At 40.6% G+C, this 21,413-nt stretch overlaps 1 protein-coding gene across 1 annotated transcript; it reads right to left on the bottom strand.

Moving 5' to 3' along the window:
- Nucleotides 1-356: 356 nt before the first annotated feature.
- LOC108699372 lies at nt 357-20,417 on the bottom strand. The gene is made up of 6 exons (XM_018231406.2): nt 20,358-20,417; nt 15,366-15,728; nt 14,747-14,809; nt 12,319-12,381; nt 10,106-10,199; nt 357-6,340 (listed from the first exon to the last, which is right to left on the bottom strand). The coding sequence occupies exons 1-6, from the start codon at nt 20,383-20,385 to the stop codon at nt 6,334-6,336; spliced, it is 618 nt and encodes a 205-aa protein (XP_018086895.2). The 5' UTR covers nt 20,386-20,417; the 3' UTR covers nt 357-6,333.
- Between the last annotated feature and the right edge of the window lie 996 nt (nt 20,418-21,413).

The following is a 21,413-nucleotide window of genomic DNA, read 5'->3' as shown; positions in this document are numbered from 1 at the left end:
CCTAACTTGTTTGCCTTTCGGCCATAGTATAAAAAGTCTTACTGCATAGTAGCATTCAGTGTAATCAGTGTCTGTTGAACCTTGGTTTCAGTGAAAAGGATCTATCCTCCCCCGCCAGTATGCGGCTTTTAAGGGAGAGGCATTGTCCAACCAACGCCCATTTTTAAAAGTATAGGGCCCCATTAGTTTAAGGGGGGGGGGTATGGGGTGCTATTAAAAACCACATGAAGCTCAGCCACAGCTTCTGGCAACAATACAATGTATAAAAAAAAAAGAAGCTGTGGCTGAGCTTCATGTGGTTTTACGAAAAATGTCGGGACTCTCTACACATGGTCCGAAAATCGTACACTTTGCACTTTATTTTATGACAACTAAAGTAGTTGTTACACTTTTACTTTCTGCACAGACTACATAGCTTGATGGTACAAATCACTGAAATAAATGATCACACATCAGTAAATCAAAAGTACTACATTACATTTTTCCTTTTTCTTTTTTCCCCCTTATTTCCCTTTTTTTTCATCTCCATGCTGGTTTATCTTCAATTGCAATTTGTAGTAACTTTAATACCTAAATGTAATTTCCCAAGTTGTACTTGTGCTCTGGGCACCAGCAATGCAGCCCTCCCAAACACTAATTCTTACAAACAATTCTTACTTCTTATTTTAGTTTAGTAATTGGAATATTTTCACAGAATTGATTATGTGGAAAGGAAGTTTTGTGGATGTACTTAGTGTTAATTAAGCAGCTATAATGTAAAAGCAGATGACCTGCTAATGTATGAAAATGCCTCTCTCGCATTTTTCCTCACCTTCTCTATTTTTTTTAAGTATTTTTCAATTTTCAAAAAATAAAGGGGGGGGTACAGAAGAGAAAGGGGGGGTTCAGGTACAATCAGATCTCAATAAATGTCACATCATTCAACTTTTCTTTCAGTCAAATTGCAGTTCACACCAGTACATTAGAGATGAGGTTGGATATATCTAGTGATGCCCTAGTACACCTTGATGTTTGCTATGAGTTGGCCACCATCCACTCATCCCAGATCTTCCCATATTTGTTCGGGCACCCTCTAGCTAGGTACGTCAATTGTATGAGTGGGAGATTTTTGTTTATGAAGTTTAGACAAAACCGAAGGGAAGGTGGCTTTGGGTCCATCCATTTCATAAGTATTGCTTTTCTTGCATAAAACAGTAGGGATCGCCACAGGTCTCTTTTTGCATTTAGCGGGACAATCTCATCTATCACCCCCAGTACGCAGACTTGTGGAGACATTATCTTGGGGAAGGTAGTTTTATCCTGGATGTGGGACATAACTCTATCCCAATATTTGCTGATTTGAGGGCACCAGCCTTGTGCAGTCGACACTTTGGGTAATATGCTTTATTTAGCTCTCCCATTTGGCTTAGGCGTAGTGGTGTGATGTGAATTCGATGTAATATCTTAAATTGGGTAAGTCTGTCTCTAGTAGCAATAAGATACTGGTACGCTTTGTCTTTACACTCCTCCCATTCTTCTGCTGTTAAAGTGGGGATATCTACATGCCAAGCCTCATATGCTTTGATGAATGGTGAGGGAATCGTAGAGATTAATGTCCCATATAGATTAGCAATCCTTTTCTTTTGGTTTGGCGACTTAAGGGCCTCTAAGAAGAGGGGTGTAACCAGAACCACTCTGGGTGATGTAAATTGTGCTATAAAGGCATGCCTAAATTGTTGGTACACTACTTGGTTTATTTAAACTCAGGGGTGAGCCTGTAATAATTGTTCTCTGGTGAGCAGCTGCCCTTCTGGTGCTGCTTCACCCAAAGTCCTGACCCCGGCTCTTGGCCAACTCATATATGTTAGGAGTTGTTTTTAAGTTGCCTCAAATAGGTAGATCAATTGTGAGTAACGGGTTTTTCAGGCGAGTGATCGGCAGAACCACCATCCAAACCTTGTGTGGGGTGGTGAGAATCGGGTGTCTCACTTTCAGGTCTGCTATTTTCCTATAAAGTATATATTTTAGGGTTTCTGCTGAGCCTGCCAAAGTAGCTTGTAATTGGAAGTTTAATTGAGAGGCTAAAAAGTAGTATTGTAGGTCTGGGAAGCCCAGCCCACCTTCATTAATTGGGGCCTTTAGTTTGGATTTGGCAAATCTCAGAGATTTGTTTCCCCATATGAACGAGGACTGCACTTGTTCAATATGTTGGAATACAGTTTTTGGGATGTACATAGGGAAATTGTGGAGGATATACAAAATTTTGGCAGATAGATCATTTTTATCAAGTTGATCCTACCCCCTATTGTTAGGGGTAAATTCCCCCATTGCTTGAGTTTGATTACCATACTTTCTGTGACCGGGGTAAGGTTTAACTCTGTGTATTTAGTGCTATCTCTTGTAATCGTAACACCCAGATACTTGAAGGAGGTTACCCAATTTAGGGGGGTAGCTATTGGGGTCTATGCCTTCATCTACTGGAAAGATACTGGATTTCTCCCAGTTTATGCGTAAACCCGAGTATTCTCCAAATTCATCTATAATTGCTAACGTTGATTGTAGCGAAGGTCCAGGGTCACTTAAGTACAATAACACATCATCAGCAAATAGGGAGATACGCTCCTCCACCCTACCCAGATGTAGACCTTCTATATTGTGAGCTGTGCGTATTAGAATAGCCATTGGTTCTATCGCCAATGCGAACAATAATGGTGAGAGGGGGCATCCCTGGCGAGTGCCACGGCTTAACTAAAAGGTGTTTGACAGTACATTATTAACACTTATTCGGGCTTGGGGGTTTTGATACAGGAGTCTCACCCATTTGATAAACTGGTCACCCAGGCCAAACCTTTTCATTACCTCCCACAAATACGACCATTCGACCGAGTCGAAGGCCTTAGCCGCATCCAAAGAGACTACCGCTCTAGAGCCTACCTCCCTATGTGTTGCTAGTATATTGGTGTAAAGTCTTCTTATATTTACATCTGTCGATCTCTCTGGCATAAATCCAGATTGGTCCGGTGTATTATTTCAGTTATAAGTCTATTAGCCAGTATTTTGGCCATGATTTTAGTGTCCACGTTCAGTAGGGATATCGGCCTGTATGATCCGGGCAGCAGTGGGTCTTTACCTTCTTTGTGTTTGACTACTATTGTGGCTTCACGGTAGGTGTGCGGGAGGGAACCCTGGTCCATCGCATTGCTAATGGTTCTGTGCATGTGTGGAATTAGTTCATCTGCATTGAGTTTGTACCACTCGGCCGGGTAGCCATCAGGTCCCGGGGCCTTGTTTGCTGGCGTAGAGTTGATGGCCAGTGAGATCTCACTCTCTGTTATTGGGGCATTCATTACCTCTCTCAGATCATTTGAGAGTCTAGGAATGGGTATACTGTCTAGGTACCTACATAGTTGGGAATGGTCGTTATTGGTCTGCGTGGTATATATGTTCTGATAGTGGAGAACACTTCAGCAATGCAATTAGGATCTGTGACTATGTTCCCTGTATCCATCCAGATCCTGGGTACTGCATTAGATGCAGAGTGCGTTCTTGCCAGATAGGCCAGTAATTTCCCATTTTTTTCCCCCTTTGTCAAAGGTGCGCTGTGTGGCGTATAATAGTTTCTTCCTAGTTGCTTTAATTCTAGCCCTTTCTAGTTCAGCCTGTGCTGCTTTATATACCTACAGGTTGGGGGCTGAGGGGTCAGCTATATACTGGGTCTTTGCCCTGGAGGAGTTATTTTGTGTTTCCTGGATTTCTTCAGCAGCTTTGGCTCTAGCTCCCGCTATGGCACTGATAAGGGTACCTCTCATTTTGGCCTTAAAAGCATCCCGCACCACGGGAGGGGCTGCAGTTGCTGTGTTTAGGGCCTAATATTCTGTAACAGCCTTACCTGATACCTCTGCCACTGTGTCATTAGCTAGCCATAGTGGACTTAATCTCCAAGGTTTGGCTTCCCTGGGTGAGAATAGTCCTAAGGTGATAAGTAAGGGAGCGTGGTCAGAGACATCTCGGGGTAAATATTGCACATGTTGTAATAAGTCACTTGTGACTAGGGCCAGGTCTATTCTGGACATGGTGTTGTGTGTAGCAGAGTAGCATGAAAACACTCTTTCGTCTGGGTTTTTCCAAAGCCATATGTCAGTTAGTTGCATGGCCTCTGCCCATTGTGACAGTTTGCTATAATGTGGTGAGGTGATGTTGAGTCTGTCCTTATCCGCATCCATTATTGCATTAAAATCCCCCATTATGCATGTGGGCGCTATTGGGTGTCTGGCCAGGGTATTAATCAATAGGTCTAGCAGTGATGCTGTCAATGGTGGGGGGGCATATAAGCTAATTAGGTTAATAAGCTTGTTTGCTATAAGTAGGGACAGTACAATAAATCTACCATACTGGTCCGTTGTTAGAGTAATCAGCTCAGCTGGCAGATTCTTTCTGATTAGAATTGAGTTGCCCCTAGCATGTGTAGAGAAGGTGGAGTTATACATGTGCGCTACCCAGGGCCTTTTTAGGACCATCAGCCTCTGTCCTACCAAGTGCGTCTCTTGCATCACTAAAATATGGGGCGAGTGTTTCCTTACGTAATCAAATACCAGGGCTCGCTTAAACCTTTAGTGGAATCAATTACACTGAATGAGAGTGTATCAAAAGGAGTCCGTGTATGGGGTTGGAGATGGGGTTGGGGGGTAACTTGAGTGAAAACTACTTACATTCCCGTTGAAGTTCCCTACCTGCCGGAAAACTTGACAGGTCTCTGATACCATAACTTGTTCACCTAACTTGGTTACAGGGAGTGGTCAGTTGGCTCTGGCTCTGCTATATTGATTGGTCATCTTTGGGTTAGCAGGTCAGCCCTTGTGGCACTGTACTTGTGGGCTGCCTGTCTTAGGGGAGGTAAAAACCTGTGTGCAGGGATCTTAATGGTACATCCACTCACTTGGGAGTTGAAAGTTCCTCTTGTTTTACCTTATCACAGTATTAATCAGGTCATCCTGAGCATCATCCCAAACAACAATTGAAACAAACATTAATATATAAACATTGTTAACAACATCACAAACTTGTATTGTGCGAGCCTTCGGAGGCCCTCTTCTTGGGTTACTGGGGTCAGTAATAGTCTTAAAGCAATTGTGGGTCGTGGGGCACCGGGTGTCTCTTAGGATTTTATGTACTTGGCCATTACCCTCGGAGGCCATTGTACCGCCATCTGCCCTCTCATTTTCCCCCTTTGGCAACCTGATATATTCCAGATCTCCATTAGTTCGGCCCGCCCTGCAAATGTTAGACCAACTAGCGGCCTTGTATATCCATGGCCCTCGGAATATGGAGGGGGAAGAAGGATAAATAGGGTAAGTTGAGGGAGGGTACCGGGCTGTCTCTTTATACTCTTCCTCCCTAGCTCTTGCCAGTGCAGTGTCCCAATCCCTAAAGTCCTGGCCTATTCTTAGGCGTTAGCAGTAGGAGGCCAGGGTACAGAGTTCAGTGCGCATCATCTAACTTGAGGGGAGGCTCAGGCCTAATGTGTCTCTCGGGCCTTTGGGGGCTTTATCCTGTGTTGGGCAATGCATTGTACTTATGGCTCTCTAGTGGCGGTCCTCCACCTGCAAGTTGCCACTCCGATGCCGCTTGTGGCGTGGTAAAGAATTGCGCTTTGCCGTCAGCTTGCACCCGCAATTTGGCCGGGTATAACATTGGGTATGTTAGATTTGCTTCACGCAGCCTGCGCTTGACTCCGATAACTTTCTGATGCTCCGCAGAATAATCGGGGAATAAGTGGATCCTGTCTTGGATCTAGCTTGGAACTTAGGCTGGTGTTTTGGGCCCTTAGCTCCTGTACTTGCTGTGTCAGGCGATTACATATGTCCTCCAGCCTGGATATCCGTTGCTCGGCTTCCGTTGTCCTTTCCCTTAGTGTTTGGAGATCAGCTCTTAGTAGAGACAGGTCCGTCTTCACCTCCTCTATTTTGGAAGACAAGGCCGCTCTACAGTCAGTAATTGCGTTGAGCAGGAGTTGTACTGACTGGTCCTGGAGCGCTGTTGCTGGCGCTGTGGTTCCTTCCTCCCGAGGAGGGGAGGTGCCGCCATCTTGAGGAGCATTTCTTGCATATTGCTCCAGCCTTTCCAGTGCTTTCTGGGTTCTGTTGCCTCCCATCATGTGTGCTGTATGTGGGGCTTACCCTGGTAGGTATTGTAGAGTTTTTCCAAAGATGCCACTAGGGTCTTTCAGGATAAATGGCGCAGAGCTCTTTATCCCACGTCTGCTCAGCTAGCCATGCAGACCACGCCCCCCTCACCTTCTCTATTGCGGTTCCATTCTCTTGCGGTTTCTTCCTCTGGAGCTCTGCTTCATGTCAATTACTCTCTGCAAAACATTGTGGATAGTGGAAACTGTAATTATTTGGGCAATCTTTATTTACTAAGAAATATAGAACTTTTCAAAACATTTTAGGAATGCTAACAATATAAAGAAAGCAAAGGGATGGTTAAGGGGAATAGCAGCCAGGGAATGTGGGGAAGGTGAGTTAGTTGTTAGTTTAGCAATGTTTTATTAGGAGAAATTTATTCTGATATGGAAATGTAGTTATAGGCTGTGTGTCTAACATACAGTATAAGGAACTAGACTTTCAGTTGGAAGTCTGCTACGAGTTTTTTCATCTGTGGCATATTAAAAATTAAATTCTGAACCTGATTGTAGTTCTATAATTATTTTAATTTCTCTGTGTAAGTAAGCATCTCTACAGCTGTTTATTATAATGCATATGGAGTATAGTGTATTTTCTAGTATGGGCACTAGAGGGCCAGCCCTAGGTTCTGTAATAAAAATAATGGTTGACTGGAAAAGGTGTGCAGCTTATTCTGCGGTGTTTTAAAAGAACAGTAACTAGAGATGTACCAAATCCACTATTTTGGGATTTAGCTGAATGCTTTGTGAAAGATTCAGCCCAATACGGAACCAAATCTGAACCCTAATTAAGATATGCAAATTAGGGGCAGGAAAAGTGAAAGAGAACCTGATTTTACTACCTTGTTTGTGTGATAAAACAAACCAAATCCTGCTGGAAAAGACCAAATCTTGAACCAAAAAATGCAAGCGTTTTCAAGTAAATACCATATAGTATAATGTTGGCATGCACTGGGAAAATTGTGTGCTTGCTTCAGATAGACTACTATAGTTTACATAAACAAGCTGCTGAAAGAGGAAAAAGGCACAGGTTATATAGCAGATAACATTACATTTAGCTCTGTAAAAGAATACAGTTGGATCTGTTAGATGCTATATAATCTGTGCATGAATAACTGTCCCCATGGCTACACAGCAGCTTGTTTATATAAACTATAGTAGTACTTATCTGTTATCTACTGTGTATCCTGTGCTTGAATGGCTGCCCCCATGGCTACACAGCAGCTTGTTTATATAAACTATAGTAGTACTTATCTGTTATCTACTGTGTATCCTGTTCTTGAATGGCTGCCCCCATGGCTACACAGCAGCTTGTTTATATAAACTATAGTAGTACTTATCTGTTATCTACTGTGTATCCTGTGCTTGAATGGCTGCCCCCATGGCTACACAGCAGCTTGTTTATATAAACTATAGTCGTACTTATCTGTTATCTACTGTGTATCCTGTGCTTGAATGGCTGCCCCCATGGCTACACAGCAGCTTGTTTATATAAACTATAGTAGTACTTATCTGTTATCTACTGTGTATCCTGTTCTTGAATGGCTGCCCCCATGGCTACACAGCATCTGGTTTATATAAACTATAGTAGTGTTTCTGAAGCAAACACCAACTGTACCAGTGCAAGGGAAACATTACATTCTCTTTGGGTTACTTTTAAACAGTAATGTTCTTTGATGTTACTGTTCCTTTAACACTCACACAAGGAATCATGGGCAGAGACATGCAAATTACTTAAATTCTCAGTGGCAAACTATGCATCCAGTAATACTGGTTTAATAACTTGGACACCCATTACAACCAATCAGTTTAAAGGTGAAGTATGGGGGGTTGTGTGAAGTTACATGCTGCAACGTGTAGATATCAGGGTTTTAGATGTAAGCTATTGAAAAATTATGATGTTTAAATGACAAAGATTATAGAACAGGACACTGCCATAGAACAGATGTGTTAGACTCTAGACTTCAAGGTTAAAGGCAGGTCTACTTATTAGGGTTGTAGAATATTTACACAGAACCGGGAAAACATCTGTTGTCTCCTGTCACAAGTATTCCTAGTGCAAGTCTAAAGCAGGCCAGACATGGGCCGATAAAAGCTGCCGACAGTGTCAGCAGCTTGTCGGCCCATGAGTGGGGCCCTCCAATGGGCTTCCCTGATCAATATCAAGTCAGACATGGATAAAAATCCCGTCTGTTCGGTGATGCGGTCCCGCGTTCTGACTGCCCCGTATTGCCTACATTATACCCAATATCGCCTACCTCAATGTGGGCATATCGGTGAGATCCGCTCATTTGGTGAAATATCCAAACAAGTGGATATCTGTTTATGGCCACCTTAAGAAAGACACACATAGGCTCAAACACACCCACTGCACAGATACCATTCTGGACACGGTGCTGGCACAGCATATGTACTTATTTGGATACTATACTATGGTTAGAAATGGTTTTACTTATGATGGACGGTCAGGCACAATTATGCTAAACCAAGGATATTATATAAGGATTAATAATATCTTAGTTGGGATCAAGTACAAGCTACTGTTTTATTATTACACAGAAAAAATAAATCTTTTTTTAATTATGATTATTTAGATAAAATTGAGTCTATGGGAGACGGCCATTATGCAATTTGGAGCTTTCTGGATAACAGGTTTCCAGATAACTACCATACCTGTACCATAATGTCCCCCACACCCTCACAAGCTTTCAGGATGTATGAGCTATTATTTAATATCCTGTATTATATTACTTTGTATTAATGTATAGCTGGTTAATATCCTGAGTGAATCTGAATGTTTCAAGTCAGGCCCAGTGGGAACATCGGGGCCAGGTATTTGAGAAGTATTTATTCATATCCAAGAGAGACTTACTCATTGTGGTCGAGAATCTTATATCCCTGGAGGACTATAAGAGAATAGATACTACAGAAGGTTTCAAAAAGATTCATGTTAAGGCTACCAGGGGTTTTACTACAGAAGAAGCAGACCTTGAGGGGTTAACTTTCTCTATAGCCACCTTGCTACAGAAAACATTGTCTGCCAATGACAGGTGTAGGCGTGTGTGAACAGGTAGGGGAAGGCGAACGACAAGGTATCTGTGCATGCCGGGCTCCCCTGAAGACTTTTCTTTTTCATCACTGTACACCATTGATTCAAAACCATAAATCAAAATTCCTAAATCCAATCCAACTTATTCTTATAAGCAGCATTCAATAGTAAAACCAAGCCCCACTGAGACTGATTCAGTTACATTAAGTAGGAGAAATAACAGCCTACCAGAAAGTAGTCCCATCCTAAAGTGCAGGCACTTTGAATATAAAAAATCAGTTCACTCTTTTGAGAATTGGATTTCAGTGCAGAATTCTGCTGGAGCAGCACTATTTACTGATGTCCCTGAAAATCCTAAGCAAATGTAGCGCTATAGTAGACTGACTTTGTTTTGGTCAGTTTGAGCTACTATCAGTGTGTGGTTATACCACAAATGAGGCCCTCTCTCTCAGGGGTAAGCCCTTGCAACAGGGTGGAGACAGGGCGTAGTGCAACTGTAACCAGGTGCAATAGCACAATGATGGACGCCAGTAGTTCTTTGATGTTTAAACAATGAACTGTCTTCATTTAACATAGCACATAGCAAATATCAGATATCCACAATAGAGTATAGAACAATCAGACTAGGGCCAATGCGCCTAGGGTCGACATATACCCATTCCCTTCCAGCCTGCTTGGTTGGGCAAAAGCAATGGACCCAGACCTCATGGTTCCCAAGACCTTTATACTCTGACACAGTGCCATCTGGTGTACACTGTGTGAACTACAGGGGTTACATAAGCACAAGGTCCCCATAAGGACCCACTTAGGTGTCCATATTACTAGGGATGTGCCTGTCTGTAATGTGTAAGGGTGTCTAAATTTTCACATCTCTACACAAATAAGAGTTAATTTACCTTTTTTTTATCTTGTACCAAACACAACAGATGCACAGGATGACTACAAGAGCTGCACCAATGCACACTGCACGTGTTCCTTCAGTTCTTGTACCTGCAAAAAATGAAAACAAGAGCCTTTTAGTGACTAGTGATCATGTTTTTTTAAATTCATGCAACAATATTCTTTTTAGATAGTTATTAGTTTAAAGGAACAGTTCAGTGTAAAAATAAAATCTGGGTAACAAAATAGACTGTGCAAATAAAAAAATGTTTCTAATATAGTTAGTTAGCCAACAATGTAATGTATAAACGCTGGAGTGACTGGTTGTCTTAACATAACAGAACACTACTTCCTAATAGAACACTCATTTAACCTACACAGTATTGGACTGGCCCAACGGGATACCAGGAAAACTCCCGGTGGGCTCAAGTGTCAGTGGGCCCTCTAAGCATTTGTACTGTTTCATGGTCAATACCTACTTCTGTATGGGAACAGAGGGGCTAAATAGATAGAATAATAAATAATAGAAAAGACACTTGAAGAAGAGAGGTTGAGTGAGGTGAGGAAGAGGAGAAATAGTTTGGAAAATGAGCCCATGGACTAAGGTTCTCTGGTAGACCCCTGGCACCTCAGTCCGACACTGAACCAACATGCCATAAATATTATGACTACCACTGGTCAAGGTGATTATTGGTCACTCCACCATTACTAATACACTAAGGGGATTATTTATCAAAATCGGAATTTATCTCATTATTTTCTGAAATATACTCCGACCAAATCTGCACAGGTTACTTATCAATCCATTGAAAATTTCCTGTGCGGAAAAAAAACTCAAAAAATCGTAAACAAATTGGAATCATAGGTTCAGATTTTTGCCATGAAAAACACAAGATCTTTGGATTAATGCACGAAACCCAGTGGAGATCAAGATATCTTCGGGACTTCTCCTATTAACTTATATACAACCTCGGCAGGTCTGAGATGCCCGTTTTTCCGATTCTAATTTTTCCCATCCTCGGGGTATAATAAAATCTGAAACTAAAATTTGTTTTTTATAGTAACAAAAAACTTGAATTTTTCAAGTTTTTGGCATTCAGATTTTAATAAATAACCCTCTAAAAGTATGTGTGTGTGTAGGGGACTAATAAATGGTGTCCTTATTTATCCCCTACGGTTTGGTCACTGAAGAGGCCCTTCGTTATTGCAAAGAGTAATTCTTCCCTCTTCTTTGGAGGTTATTGGAGGGAGTAATCTAGGGGCAGCTAGGTCTTGTAATAAGTCTCTCTTGGAGAGAAAGTCCGATACAGTATAGGGCAAAATCCCGAAAAAAATGAACTATTCAGGAGAACAGTCCAAAGGAATTGTATGATTCAGGTTTTCACTCAATGTTATCCATTTTTTCAGTTTGGTTGAGCTCTTTTTATTAAAGCAATGAGAAAAAAAATCAGATTTCTAGTAATCTTAAGACTACCCATTTATAAAAAGTTCAAGTCTTTATTGTCCCAAGAAGAGAAGACTTTAGGATAGTTTTTGTCAATTTATGGACCATGTTAGTACACATACTCTATCTTTGTTACTGACACAACCTCCCAGTAGCTCCCACTCCTTATGGATCCTTCCACTTTGTCACAAAAAGGCCCCTACTAGAGGGACTTTCTAAGGATTCCCTCAGTATCCCAGGCATACCATCTGCTTTCCCTCACCAACATGTATCAGCCAGGGATATTAACCTCTACTAATCTACTTGGTGAGCAAGAGCTGTCCGTTCTAACCAGCCTCACTCCATCTTGGACTTGAAGTGAGCTACTGCTGCTACAAGTTGTGTTCTATGCTTCACTTTTGAATTTTTGTGGCTTTCAAGGCAGCAAAACTGTATCCTTACAAAGTCTGAGTTTAGTGACTAACAACCAGATGACATTGCTTGACAAAACAGAAAATATAAAAAATGAAGACCAACAAAGAATAACATACTGTTAAGTTAATGGGATCATCCCCATTCAAACTGATATCTTTTGTCTTGCAGGTTATGATACACAGTGCAAAAGTTATTTGAAATATTGCTATATTGATCATGTTAGAAGGATGTCACATGTGACAAGTGATGTTTTTAAGGATGACACTGGGGATTCAGCTGAAATATCATCATCAATAAATTGCATCAGTCTTTTAAACAATCTTTTATTCCAACTCAAGAACATAATTCTGTTTGCTGCACTAGGAAACTGACCTGTATCCTTATGTTTCAAGTTTTTTCCATTCGAGCTGAGGTCTGGTGTGTCAGTAGGACGCTCTGTAATGTAAGAAAAATAATTGGTAATTATATGCCTGATGTGGGGTTTAACAGCACATTCACACTGGTAGTAACCTTTGATTTTGAGGCAGATATAACTGAAACTGTTTATGAGGCAAATAACATGTGCAACCAGTTTAGCTAGTGTCAGAGATAAATGGAACCTACATTTTACAGGAATATGTAAATAGGAGACCAGTAATAAATGAAACTGTCCCATTTTGCTAATGCCAGACAGATGACTCTAAAGCCAGCCATAGATGGAGAGATTTTTTCCCTGATATGCTTACATTGAGGTGGACGACATCGGGCTGATCCGATCGTGGACCCTAGGGCCCAGCGATCAGATCATAATGCTGCCAATATGTGCAGCCGGATCGCGGGACCACATCGATGAACAGATAAGGCCGAGATCCAATGGAAATTTTAACCCTGCCCAATCGACATCTGGCTGATTTTCGGCCAGATATCGATCGGGGAAACCCGTCGGAGGCCCCTATGCACGGGCCGATAATCTGGCAACTTTGTCTGTCGGCAGTTTTTATCGGCCCATGTATGGCCACCTTTGTGTAGCTATGGCAGCAGAACAAAATCATGCCTTCATGTTTCTGCATACAAATTATTGGAAATTATTACTAAATTGGCGAGTGCATAAAAATTGACGTGCATTAAAATGATTCGGCCATTATACTAAATCCTGAAAAATGTAACACTAAAAATGTGTATTTTATAGTAACAAAAAACTAGATTTTTTCAAGTTTTTGGCATTCCCCCGAAAAGTATGTGAGTGTGTAGGGGACTGATAAATAGTGTCCTAATTTATGCTTTAAGGTTTGTGGTCACTGAAGGGGCCCGTAGTTATTGCAAAGAGTAATTCTTCCCTCTTCTTTGGAGGGGCACTTGGTTATTGGAGGGCAGCTAGATTTTGTAATAAGTCCCCCTTGGAGAGAAATCCAGAAAAAAAAAAAATTAACTATTCAGGAGAACAGACCAGAAAAATAGTACGATTCGGGTTTTTGCACAATGTTATCCATTTTTTTCCCGATCTGATTTATTTGAGTTATTTAATGATAAATAAGGCACAATGGGAGTTTGGTTGAGCTTTTTTTTATTAAAGCAATGAGAAAAAAAATCAGATTTCTAGTATTCTTAGGACTACACATTTATCAGTAGGGGACTGATAAATAGTGTCCTAATTTATGCTTTAAGGTTTGTGGTCACTGAAGGGGCCCGTAGTTATTGCAAAGAGTAATTCTTCCCTCTTCTTTGGAGGGGCACTTGGTTATTGGAGGGCAGCTAGATTTTGTAATAAGTCCCCCTTGGAGAGAAATCCAGAAAAAAAAAAAATTAACTATTCAGGAGAACAGACCAGAAAAATAGTACGATTCGGGTTTTTGCACAATGTTATCCATTTTTTTCCCGATCTGATTTATTTGAGTTATTTAATGATAAATAAGGCACAATGGGAGTTTGGTTGAGCTTTTTTTTATTAAAGCAATGAGAAAAAAAATCAGATTTCTAGTATTCTTAGGACTACACATTTATAAAAAGTTCAGGTCTTTATTGTCCCAAGAAGAGAAGACTTTAGGATAGTTTTTGTCAATTTATGGACCAGGTTAGTACACATACTCTATCTTCGTAACTGACACAACCTCCCAGTGCCTACCTCTCCTTATGGATCCTTCCATCTTGTCATAAAAAGGGACTTTCTAAGGATTTCCTCAGTATCCCAGGCCTACCATCTGCTTTCCCTCACCAGCAAGTATCAGACAGGGATATTACCCTCTACTAATCTACTTGGTTAGCAAGAGCTGTCCATTCTAACCAGCCTCACTCCATCTTGGCCCTGAAGTGAGCTACTACAAGTTGTATTCTATGCTTCACTTTTGAATTTCCATGGCTTTCAAGGCAGCAAAACTGTATCCTTACAAAGTCTGAGTTTAGTGACTAACAACCAGATGACATTGCTTAACAAAACAGAAAATATAAAAAATGAAGACCAACAAAGAATAACATACTGTTAAGTTAATGGTGACCATCCCCATTCAAACTGATAACCTTTGTATTGAAGGCTATGATACACAGTGCAAAAGTTATTTAAAACATATTACATATTACTTAATAGTTTTGTTTTCTGGGTTTTCTATGGGTTGGGATATTGATCCCAACCCATAGAAAACCCAGAAAACAAAACTATTAAGTAATATGTTATATGTTTAATGTTAGAAGGATGTCACATGTGACAAGTGACGTTTTTAAGGATGACACTGGAGATTCAGCTGAAATATTATCATCAATAAATTGCATCAGTCTTTTGATCAAACTTTTATTCCAACTCAAGAACATAATTCTGTTTGAAACTGACCTGTATCCTTATGTTTCAAGTTGTTTCCATTCAAGTTGAGGTCTGGTGTGTCAGTAGGACGCTCTGTAATGTGAGAAAAATAATTGGTAATTATATGCCTGATATGGGGTTTAACAGCACATTCACACTGGTAGTAACCTTTGATTTTGAGGCAGATATAACAGAAACTGCTTATTAGGCAAATAACGTGAAACCAGTTTAGCTAGTGTCAGAGATAAACGGAACCTACATTTTACAGGAATATGTAAATAGGAGACCAGTAATAAGAGAAACTGTTCCATTTTGCTAATGCCAGACAAATGACTCTAAAGCTGGCCATATACGGAAAGATCTGCAAGTTTGGCGATGTTGCCAAATGAGCGGATCTTTTCCTGATCTGACTGCCAATACGGGCAGTCAGATCGCGGGACCGCATCTACAAACAGATATCCTGATATCCAATGGGATTTTTAACCCTGCCCCCCCCCCCCGATTCTCTCTGTCGGCAGCTCGTATCGGCATGTGTATGGCCACCTTAAGGCTGTCCAAATCTATTTCGGAACAATTTTATTTTGTGGTTGACTTGCCCTTTAAAGTAAACACAGAAAATGAAAGTCGTGTTTTTCCAATGGATACATACCAATGAACGTGACATTAAGTTCCTCGTAATATGTTTCCGTCTTTCCTTGATACAAAACAGATATCTTATATTGTCCAGAGTCATTTATTCCAAGGTTATTCAATACTGTAGAGTTATTTATGACTTCAAATCGATGATTTTGATTAACTGCTGTGATGTTACCATGACAGTTTTTTTTGCATTGTCCTATGAGTTTATAAGAGGCATTTCCTGGTCTGTGGAACATGATTACAATTCTCTGTGGAGTGCCTTTTGTTGAATCCAGTAGCACCACAATAGGACTGTTAATATTTAATGTACACTGGTGAATTATACCAGAACTGTTAATAAATACTGCACATTGCTGAGGTTCATCTGATGTGTCTGTAAAAAAAAAAAAGATTAAATTAAAAAAAGGGTGGAGGAGTGTGTTTGTATGTAAAGCCTGAATTAAAGCCATGCGCTAAAGAAATAAAAATAGCTGGCACTGGTGAGGGTGTAGAATCACTCTGGGTAGAGATTTTGACTGGGCAAAAGATTACAAAGAGAATTATCATTGGTGCAAATATGCTGAATGACAACCTTTTATTCCAGCTCGTTCAAGAACCTACTAGGGATAACTATCTTTTGGTCCTTGTAATAACTAATAATACTGAACTCATCTCTAACATTTGTGTGGGTGAGCATTTAGGGAATAGTGATCATAACATGGTCTCCTTTGAGATTCTGTTGCAGAAGCAATTCTATAAGCGAGTAACTAAAACACTAAATTTCAGACGTGCAAACTTTGACCGTATAAGGGCATATTAAGTGGGAAATGATTTTCACAGGGTTAAACATAAATTTAGAATTAAAAGGAACGTCGTTGCAAAACAAAAACTCAGGGATAACCGTACGAGATTCCATATTTAAGATATCTCTCTTTGCAGATGATATTTTGCTTACAGTGACCCCTTTATCTCTCTTCTGAATCTGCATAAAGTCTTAAATGTATATAGTAAAATTTCTGATTATAAAATTAATATGAGCAAGACCGAGGCTCTCCCTATACATATCCCCCAGCAGCTGCTGTCATGTCTTCAGGAAGAACATCATTATCGCTGGAAAACGGATTGAATTTCGTGCTTAGGTATGTACATATCACTTCGACTTATTTGGACCTGTATAGACACAACTTGTCCCTATGATCCAGCAAATTAAGTTACTTTTACAGAAATGGTCCAAGTTCTCTTTGTCATGGTTTGGGAGGATTTCGGCCATCAAAATGTCGATATTGCCAAAACTCCTGTACCTTTTTGAAACACTTTCAGTTACAGTCTCCCTTAGGACACTTAAAGGCCTTCAATCTCTATGTCATGATTTTATATGGGGTAATCGAAGGCACAGAATAGCAGCTGAGCTTTTAGTGAGACCCTGTAGACTGGGGAGGTCTGGGAATCCCTAGCTCCCGGAGGTATTATGAAGCAGCGGGGGTGCTTCACCAATGAGGCAAGTTGATGCTGTCGCCTCAGGTGGCAGCGCCCCACTAGGTACCAGGGGCAGCAAAAAAGCTGCTCCTGGTACTTTATTGAATTTCAGGCGGCGAAGGGGCCAGGATCGCCCCTGTGAAGCAGCTAACATCAGACAACTTTTGGCTTGGTCATACTGGCAGTCTGACACCAAATGGGGCCTAATTGTGAATTCCATGACTCCCCTACCTCACTTGAATTATTTAATTTGGTCGTTCACACGTAGTTTGGCTGGAGTGCCTGCTCTCCTATCCTCGACAAGGCACACTCTATCTATATGGTACCCTACCAATCAGAAACACATAGGGAATATACATCCATGTCCTTTATTTAAGTCATAATACCCTTCTATTCCACTTAGGTCAGACAACACCCTCTTTTGTTCTGATTTTAACTCTCTATTATATTTTTCTATTATATATTGTTCTAAACATGATCTTTGTTTTTAAGGTTATCAACATTTATGAAGAATGGGTACAAGATCCCGGACTGCATTGAGGAAATTCCACTCTGAACTATCCTCTCCGGGTAAAAGGTACTGCAGCTTCGATAACCTTATATGAATATTTTATTCTTCTTATTTCATAAATTTATTCACCAATGTCACACTTGAAACAACATTTTGTATTATAAATGTAATTATATGACACCATGGAATATGGACTTATAAGATACACGAAAAGGAAGAACGCTTGAAGTTTCACAATGTTTTTTACCAGTTTTTTACCTGATTAGTTTGAACATGATTGGGGGTGAGTCCTGATATGGTGCACTCCCCCTAATGTGGGGGATAAATGTTTGTATCACACACTATCAGGCAGGCTTGAGAAAGGGCAAGACCAGGCCGGAAATGTTGCCTGTTGGTTACTGACCAATTGTAATCAATTCTCACATTTTGCAAACAAGCGATGCTGCAGTTTTTTTCTCTCTTTTTTTCTCTCTTCTACCAATCAGAAACACAGGCTTATGTCTCTTAAATCACCTAACACTTTGTTTTTGAATAACCCAGAATTTCAACCAGGAGTTCATTCGTCTTTTATTAACAAATGGAAAGCTACAGACACTCAAAGAATAGGCAACATGATCCACCCTCTTACAAAAGGGATTCTGTTTTTTGAGGATCTAGCTCAGAAACTTCCACAAAATAATTTAAAACGTTTTGAATATTTTCAGTTACGACATTTTGCTAAGCCATATAGTGACCGTGTGAAGGTAAATCAACTTGCTTTGAGATATTGGCTGAGCGGGGTCTCCCACAAAGGGGGTTGATTTCTAAAATATACCACATGCTTTCCGAGCCGCAGGAAGATACTCCCCCTAGATTAAAATATATGTCCAAATGGGATGCTTAGTTTAATCAGCCATTATCGGACCATGATTGGGTTGCTATATGGGATAATGCGAAAAGGATGTCACAATGCTCTAGACAAAAGGAGCATATTTACAAGATACTGATGTCTGGTATCACACTCCAGCCAAACTTCATACCCTCTTCAATGACCAGTCTCCATTGTGTTGGAGGAACTGTGGGGTAAGGGGGTAAACAGAAGAGGCACGTACCCAGGGCTCAGGGGTAGAGGGGTGCTAGGCACATACCTCTTCTGATACCTTCTCCTAGTTTGGACCCTTGTGCCTCACCAACTGCATCTGCATTGAGCTCTTCCATGCATTCGCGCACTTGCGCTTATTCAGGCAAAAGCATAGGAGGGGAGGCATGGTCAGCCGGTTTCCTAGGGCACCCAGCCAACTTGGCCCGGCACTGAATCTGACATGAGCTATAGGAAAGCTTTTCAAAGGGTTAATAAAGAATAAGATACTAAACTTCATAGCAAATCATAATACTATGAGTTTGTGCCAGCATGGTTTTATGTGTAGACAGACTTAATTTCTTTTTATGAGAAGGTGAGTAGGGACCTTGATTCTGGGATGGCAGTGGATGTGATTTACTTGTTAAAGCATTTGACACAGTGCCACATAGAAGGTTACTGGTTGAATTAAGGAATGTTGGCCTGGAACATAGTATTTGTATCTGGATAGAGAACTGGCTAAAATATAGACTACAAAGAGTGGTGGTAAATGGAACATTTTCTAATTGGACCAGTGTTGTTAGTGGAGTACCGCAGGGCTCTGTACTAGGTCCCTTGCTTTTCAACTTGTTTATTAATGACCTGGAGGTGGGCATTGAAAGTACTGTTTCTATTTTTGCAGATGATACTAAATTGTGCAGAACTATAGGTTCCATGCAGGAGTGATTTGTCTAAGTTGGGAAACTGGGCAGCAAACTGGAAAATGAGGTTCAATGTTGATAAATGCAGGTTATGCACTTTGGCAAAAATATTATAAAAGCAAGTGATACACTAAATGGCAGTGTGTTGGGAGTTTCCTTAACTGAGATTGATCTATGGGTTTTTGTAGATAACAAGTTGTCTAATTCTGGGCAGTGTCATTCTGTGGCTACTAAAGCAAATAAAGTTCTGTCTTGCATAAAAAAGGGCATTAACTCAAGGGATGAAAACATAATTATGCCTCTTTATAGGTCCCTGGTGAGGCCTCATCTGGAGTATGGGGGCAGTTTTGGATTCCAGTCCTTAAGAGGGATATAAATGAGCTGGAGAGAGTGCAGAGACTAAGTGCAACTAAACTGGTTAAAGACAGGCCCAGATTAGCTGCGAGGCCTGGGGTGGCACAAGCTCAGGGGTGGTATGCACTTCAATTAAGCCGAGCCAGAGCATTAGGGACTATGTGCCCCGTCCCAGTGCTCTGGCTGTAGATGAAACAGATGTGCATGCGTGGGATCCGAGAGGAGGGGGCGAAGGAGAAAAATGGCCTCCAGGCCCTGGTTAAAGGGATGGAATATTCAAATTATGAGGGTAGACTGTTGTGGTTGGGGTTGTTTTCTCTGGAAAAAAAGAGCTTGAGAGGGGACATGATCACACTTTACAAGTACATTAGAGGACATTATAGACAAATGGCAGGGGACCTTTTTACCCATAAAGTGGTTCACCGTACCAGAGGCCTCCCCTTTAGACTAGAAGAAAAGAACTTTCATTTGAAGCAACGTAGGGGGTTCTTCACAGTCAGGACAGTGAGGTTGTGGAATGCACTGCCGGGTGATGTTGTGATGCTGATTCAGTTAATGACTATAAGAGGGACTTGGATGATTTCTTGGACAGACATAATATCAAAGGCTATTGTGATACTAAACTCTATAGTTAGTATAGGTATGGGTATATAGAATTTATGTGAAAGTAGGGAGGGGTGTGTGTATGGGGCTGGGTTTTCATTTGGAGGGGTTGAACTTGATGGACTTTGTATTATTTCAGCCCGATTTAACTATGTAACTATGTAACACAGTTATCACCAAGTACAAATCTGAGCAGTTATAATAATAATCATCAGCAATCCTCTCTGGCCAATTATACAGCAAAGCATCCATAATCTAAATTCCAGCACACGTCAGCCATTTGCCCAGCTATCCCACAAATAGAATTGTAACTTTTCTTACCTGAACCCACGTTGACACCTGTAATCATGTCGCTCAAGCAAAGCAGCCACAGAACATAACTCCTCGATAACATGGCGAGAATGAATGGGAATAGTTTCACTTGTGGTTTAATTAATTCTAGCACTTCCTCATTGCTTACATCACTAGTCAAAGTACAGTGGGTGTAGGCCAACCACATAGGAGAATCCAGTTACAAATTGCAGAACCAGTTAAACACAGTTTAGTTAGTATGTTATAGAAAGTGCTATACTTAGCAACTTTTCAGTTGGAGATCATATTTAAAGTGAAAGTGACACCTTTTATTTTGTCATTAGATATGTTCTTTTATAGTCATAATAACTATTAGGGGCAGATTTATCATGGGTCGAATTTCAAAGTGTTAAAAACTTCGAAATTTGACCATCAAATAGAATACTCCAACATTCGAAGTCGGAGGATTTTTGACTTCGTATGATCGTATTACTCCGATCGTACTTCGAAATGAACGATTCGAACGATTTTATCATACGATCACGCCATTTTACAAAAAAATCCTTTAACTTCAAAAAACTTAGGCAAACACACAGGAGGTCCCCCATAGGCTAAACAGCAATTTGCCAGGTTTAAGATGGCGAAGTTTTGAAGTCGAAGTTTTTTAAAGAGACAGTAATTTGATTTTCGAAGTCGAACGATTTTACTTCGAGACAAAGTCAAAGTAGCCTATTCGATGGTCAAAAAACCCAAAAAAATTACTTCAAAAGTCGAAGTTTTTATATTCGAAAATTCCCTCAAATTCACTTCAACCCTTGATAAATCTGCCCCTAGATCTCAAAATCACTGACCTCATTGGTGCAGAGCCCTTGAATGGAAAGCTGCTAAGACTTGCATTTTCTTTAAGTTGAGGTGATAGATTGTGCTTATATGTTGTTTTATACAAGTTGCAAATGGAAGATTTATTGTGAAAAGAGTTCATGTGCAGAGATCAGTTGATTTAACTCGCTATCATTTAAAATTATATTTAAACCCCTGAGGAAGTGTTTTATCCTTCTTTGTACTGAAGTTAAAGGATAAGTTAAA

The sequence above is a fragment of the Xenopus laevis genome, chromosome 8L, assembly GCF_017654675.1.
Source record: "Xenopus laevis strain J_2021 chromosome 8L, Xenopus_laevis_v10.1, whole genome shotgun sequence".
In the NCBI taxonomy this organism is placed as follows: Eukaryota; Metazoa; Chordata; class Amphibia; order Anura; family Pipidae; genus Xenopus; species Xenopus laevis.
This window is presented reverse-complemented; position numbering and strand designations above follow the sequence as displayed.

What these genes read in the sequence shown, in the direction of transcription:
- LOC108699372 (XM_018231406.2), bottom strand. Translation starts at nt 20,385, where the DNA reads ATGATTACAGGTGTCAACGTGGGTTCAG. An exon ending in AGGTGTCAACGTGGGTTCAG is followed by an intron (nt 15,729 to 20,357) that starts GTAAGAAAAGTT and finishes TTTTTTTTACAG; the next exon opens with ACACATCAGATGAACCTCAG. An exon ending in CTTGAAACATAAGGATACAG is followed by an intron (nt 10,200 to 12,318) that starts GTCAGTTTCCTA and finishes CATTTTTTGCAG; the next exon opens with GTACAAGAACTGAAGGAACA.